This window comes from Propithecus coquereli, unplaced genomic scaffold (assembly GCF_000956105.1).
Source record: "Propithecus coquereli isolate 6110/MARCELLA unplaced genomic scaffold, Pcoq_1.0 Scaffold12, whole genome shotgun sequence".
NCBI classification, from domain to species: Eukaryota; Metazoa; Chordata; class Mammalia; order Primates; family Indriidae; genus Propithecus; species Propithecus coquereli.
Genome location: NW_012136080.1, coordinates 13461945 through 13467382, shown reverse-complemented (window position 1 = coordinate 13467382; position 5438 = coordinate 13461945). Strand labels below are relative to the sequence as shown.

The 5438-nt window shown below is 48.5% G+C and overlaps 1 protein-coding gene across 1 annotated transcript in view; it reads right to left on the bottom strand.

Annotated features, from left to right (window-relative positions):
- Window positions 1–2345: 2345 nt before the first annotated feature.
- The window catches only part of IL20RB (interleukin 20 receptor beta), a 27494-nt gene continuing 24401 nt past the window's right edge, over window positions 2346–5438 (bottom strand). Inside the window, exon 7 of the mRNA XM_012663761.1 lies at window positions 2346–4134. Coding sequence (XP_012519215.1) covers window positions 4024–4134 — 111 coding nt within the window. The 3' untranslated portion in view covers window positions 2346–4023. The remainder of the gene's footprint in view (window positions 4135–5438) is intronic.

Here is a 5438-nt window from a genome sequence, read left to right as displayed (position 1 = left end):
TTGTAAGTGAATTTTCATTCTAGGAAACTAGTCGGAGCTTTCCTTTCTTTATACAGGAAGCCCAAGGAGTCTCCTGCGAGTGGGAACAGGGAGGAAATTTCCCAGCACTCACCACAGGGTGGCGCCAGACACCGTGGACGTAATGAGCCCCTCCCCTCCCGCTGGGCTCCGGAAGCTGGCGACGGGTCCGGGCCGGCCAGTCTCCAAGGAAACCGACATCGGCGCCCACGAAAGTTTACTCTAGCCTGAGGATAAAATAAGGCACACGGAAAATAAGAAAAAATATGTATTTTAAAGAGATGAGGACGGGTAGCCCAGAGGACAGACTGAGTCTCCCAATCCCTCCGTAAAAGAAACTTAAAAAATTTTGCCAGGGAATCCCTTGACAGGACAGGAGGCGGCACGTGGGAGAGCCGGAGGTGGAGCGGCAGTGAGGCGGCGCAGGCGGCCCGGTGGGACAGGGAGGGCGTGGGCCACGGTTGGTGGTGGAGCAGAAAAATGCCTTCTGACCGATGGATTTACATTTACTAGTATTACTCACTGACGCGATAAATGAGTCAATAAGCCCGACACGATTAACAAGTAGAAATGCATTCTATTCAATTCATCTTCTTTGCGAATTCGTTATGTTAGCTTTCGCTGTTCTGGGGTATCGTTATGGACTGATGACTTTTCAAATATATTGTATTAATTAATACCAGCCAATATTCTCCTTTAGATGCTCACATTGTCCCAACTTTGGCCAGTAGGAGTCTTTTCTAGGTAGTTTCTTGGGTCCTTTTGAATGACCCAATTATTAAAAGCCTTGCTTATTGGCCCAGCAAGGTGTAGGTGTTTAGGATTATCTTGTACCCCCCGGCCCCAGACTGACGTAGAGTCAGCTATTGCTCCAAGAAACCTTGGCTCCTTGGGAGGAAAATAGTATTAGAAACTGAAATCTGGGCATTAGAGGGCATTATGGGGGTGACTTTTCTACTGGGCCATTTCAGTAGGAAAAAAGCCAAAATATTTATAATTAAATGTTTTATAAAGACATGACTTCATACTAATATGTTTGATTCAGTTCTAACAGTACACTGTTCTTACTCAGGTTGTGGGGCCTACAATTGGCCTTCCTTGTCACTAATCCTGAAATCTAGGTTCCTATCAAAATGTACAGTTATTTACTTGCTTTGTCTAATAAGAGAATAGCTAAAAAAAAAAATACACTATCAATACAAATAGTACAAATACTGAATACAGTTTTTGTTTTAGACTGCATACGCCTACAGATGTGTTGCCAAATTACTTTGTTTTAGAGTCACTCATAATCTCTCACACGGTGTGGCTACGAAAGGACTTACCTGACTGAGAGTTTTGGTTCAGTTGTTTCCATTCACTTTCATTTTGAGACGGCTGCAACCTAGGCCCAGCTCCCGTTTCTGCTCTAGCTTTTCATTTTTCCATAAGACTTATAAACTCCAAATATACCAGATAATTCACTTAAAAATAATAATATGTTTTTATTATTGTAGTAGTAGTAGTATTTCCCCCTCCCCCACTGGAATGTAAGCCTCACGGAGCAGAGGTTTGAGTCCCTGGATCCTGGCGGCTGTTCCCTGAAGGCAGGACTAGGAAGGCTGGGCTGGACTCTGGAGGTCGGGGGGATCTGCTGGGTCGGGCACCGCAAGGGCTGCAAGAGATAGTCTTCCCTGACCCAAACGGCAGAAGCCACTCTAGGCTGCTCCCAGACACCCACTCCACTCCAGGGCTTTCCCTCAGTTCCTGCAGGGCCCAGGGATAGGCTGTGGAAAGAGCATTAGTACTGAGCCTGGCCCCCTGGACTTTGAGCACCTGGAAAGGTTTAGGCTTCCAGAAGAAGGAGAGTGAGGCAGGGAGCTGTGCCCTAGGTCCAGCATGACCACTTTGCCCAGAGCAGTCCCAGTTTACTGCTGTTGTCCTGCTGCATTACTGACCACGCCCCTCTCAGGACCAGGTGCAGGGATCAATGCACTGGAGGGGAGGAGGGAAGGCCCGGGGAGTCAGGATGTAAGTGCTCCAGGAGAGAGGGAATGGCCAGCTATGGAGGAGGCAGCCCCTCCACCATTGAGGTCTGGCTCAGTTGAATGCCTCTTGGGGACCTGGGGAGACAACAGAAGAACCGAGAAATTTCTACAAACCTATATACGACATCAGAAACGGATGGGCACTGGCACTAGTTAGAGACTCAATCAGAGGGAGGTCCGGGTCATTTCTCTGTTGTGGGCCTGGTGACAGAGGGATAGTGCCCCCAGGGTGAAGGGGCAGGGAAGAGGGAGGAGGGCAGGTGAGGACCAGTGTAGTAATATGGTCTTTATTTTTGCAAATTGAATATGTTTCCAGCTTAGGCCAAGTATAAAATTAACACACACTCTTCACAAAAGAGTCAAACACAGAGCATACAAAATGATACAAGCGAAAAGATCTTCGGCTCTCTCATACCCTGGAGAGATCCCACCAGGTGGAGATAGTGCTGTGAGCCTCTATCTGGCAGGAGGGAAACACCTGGTTGAAGCAGTTAGCCTGTCCCACGCTGCAGTGGCTGGAAGGGGCCCAGGAAGTGGGGGTGGAGATGGACCAACTCAGAGGCTCCAGAGCTGGGGGGAGGAGGGGAGCAGTGGGTGTTACAAAGCAAGACACTGGCCTTGCTCAGCAAGCCCTTCGCACCTCGAGGAACTTCCTCCCTCCGTTCCTTCTCAGATGTTGGCTCTTCACCTGGTTAGGGGGAGGGTAGAGAGAGGCTTCCAGAGGCAGGTCCTAGATGAGTAAATGGAAGGGGCTTGAGGATACCTTGAGTGAGCAGTCAAGGAAAAGAGGGTCCTCAAGGGACCACCTGTGGGGTGGGGCCTCCAGGGAAGGCCAGGAGCACCCTGACCAGGTGAGGCTTTTGCCAGCTGCCTTAGTGGGGTCCTCATGTAGCCAGAGGCTGCCCCACCCCAGGCAGCCCCTGGCTCTGGACTCCCAGGGGCTGTGCAAAAGCCTGAGACTGCTTCACCCTGCCCCAGGCCCTACCTAGAGTTGCCTCTACTCCTTAGGTGACCATAGGTGACCTTAGGTGAATATAGGTGTCCTTTGGGACCTCTCTGGACTCAAGGTTGATAATGTCACTAGAACTTTAAAGACTGCTTTTGGTCAGGAACCAAAAAAACTGCATAGGTGGCCCCTTTCTGCCCTTTAGCAACTCCAAAGGAGCACAACAAATGTCCCACTTGTTACAGACATCCTTCTGCATTCCCATCTCAGTGCACACGTATGTTTAGCTGCTGTCCTCAGGCGCACACACTCTCAACCTTTACAGTGTTTCGTGGATCCACCGTGTTTGCACATGTTCCATTTTCAGTGTGCTGTGACCTTCCTCCAGGTCACCTACTGTAGAGCTTGCTGAGCCCTTCATTTACTTCTGCACAGGCATTTGGCTTGAGGTGAAATCAACACCGTTGCTTCTGTCATTCCCTTCCTCTCCAAGGCTTCCTCTGGGAAAATGGGACTTCCAAGCCAACCAGTGTGGAGAGGCCATAATAGTTTTTATCACACATTTATGCCCTGCTCTCCAGAAAAGCTGAACCCGTCACGCTGTTCAACATCACCAGTTTCACAGCCCTGCAAGTGCTAGGGGTGTGTGTGTGTGTGTGTGTGTGTGTGTGTGACACAAAGGAATATGTGTATATACACTCAGCACTTGCATGGCTGGAGAAAGACTGTGTGTGTGTTTAGCAGGTATGTAGTTAATCTCCCCGTTACAGATGAGAAAACTGAGGACTAGAGGGATAAAGTCACTTTCCCCAGCGTCACTCAGGTAGGGAAATGGCAGCTCCAAGTCTAGAGGTCATCTGACCCCAAGTCAGTGCTCTGTCAGGCAAACCACTCTGCCTCTGTAGACAGCAGGCTCCTCTTACTTCTACTGTCCCTTGTCCATGGAGGAAAACAAACACAGCCTGTCCCCTCGTGGTTCCTGTGTCACGCAGACCAGGTTCTCAGCTTCACCCGGGCCCTTCCCCAAGCCCGCTAGATCCAGGTCCTGAAGAGTCCCTCAGAAGACAGCACAGCGGTCATGGCACACGCATCCACCTCTTCCTTCCTGCAGCTCATTAACTTCTGGGGTGAATTGGTTACTTTCTGAAAAATAATTTTTGTTAATAATCATTAGATGCTAGTAGTAGTAAAGAATATTATTAAAATTCCAACTATTTAATTTTTTTTTTTTTTTTTTGAGACAGGGTCTCACTCTGTTGCCCGGGCTAGAGTGCAGTGGCATCGTCATAGCTCACAGCAACCTCGAACTCCTGGGCTCAAGCAATCCTCCTGCCTCAGCCTCCCAAGCAGCTGGAACTACAGGTGCACACCACCACGTCTGGCTGATTTTCCTTTTTTATTTTTGTAGAGATAGGGTCTCACTCTTGCTAAGGCTGGTCTAAAACTCCTGACCTCAAACAATCCTTCTGCCTCGGCCTCCCAAAGTGCTGGAATTACAGGCATATGCCACCAAACCCGGCCTGATTAATTAATTTTCAAACAGCAAAAAACCTCAAAAACAATTCCAACTCCTAGATCAGGGGTTTCCAACACTTGCTGAGATCATACCCTAGTTCACTCTCCTATAATTCCCTTGGGGCCCTCCTTCGTCAGGGCTCCCTGCTCTGGGACCCTGCCCTACAAAAGCCCAGAATGTAATTATGGTAAAAAAAAAAAAAGTCCAACCCTCTTCCACCAGAGAGCTCTGAGAATAATGACCTGGTCTGAGATGTTTTATGAAACAGCACCTAGCACAGTGGATAGTCCAGAGAGGGTGCTCCATAAACCCTTCCCTACTCACATTTCATATTCCTGCCACCTCTTCTCCCAGCAACCCCAATATTTAATCATAACTAGTTGTAAACATGCAAATGTCAACTTTTCAGAGGGATTCTCCCACCTATTGCTAGCCTGCTCACCTCCACCAAATTCTCTAGGTTCCTCTATAGTTATCTCCCATAGCCCTTCCCATCGTCACTTCCAAGGGTGGCACATGGGCATAGACAAGTAGGCACAATGGTTTCTCCCACCTCAGACTTCCAGGAGACTCTGCTTCATTGAACCAGTCACCCTTGATCCTTGTTTGTCTTGGTGTCCATGGGCAAATACCAGCAGGAAAAGACAACATGCAAGCAGGGCTCACTAAGCGGGGGTGTTAGTGTGAGCCCACCATCAATTCACTGCTCTGGACCAATCAGATTCTCACGACACTGGCTGCCTAAATCTGCACAGGTTATACTCAATTATTTTTTAAATTCTAGAGCAGCACTGTCCAATAGAAATACAATGTGAAGCACATATGCAATTTTAAAAATCTAGTAGCACATTTTAAAAAGTAAAAAGATTAGCTGGGCATGGTGGTGCGCGCCTATAGTACCAGCTACTCGGGAGCCTGAGGTAGGAGGATC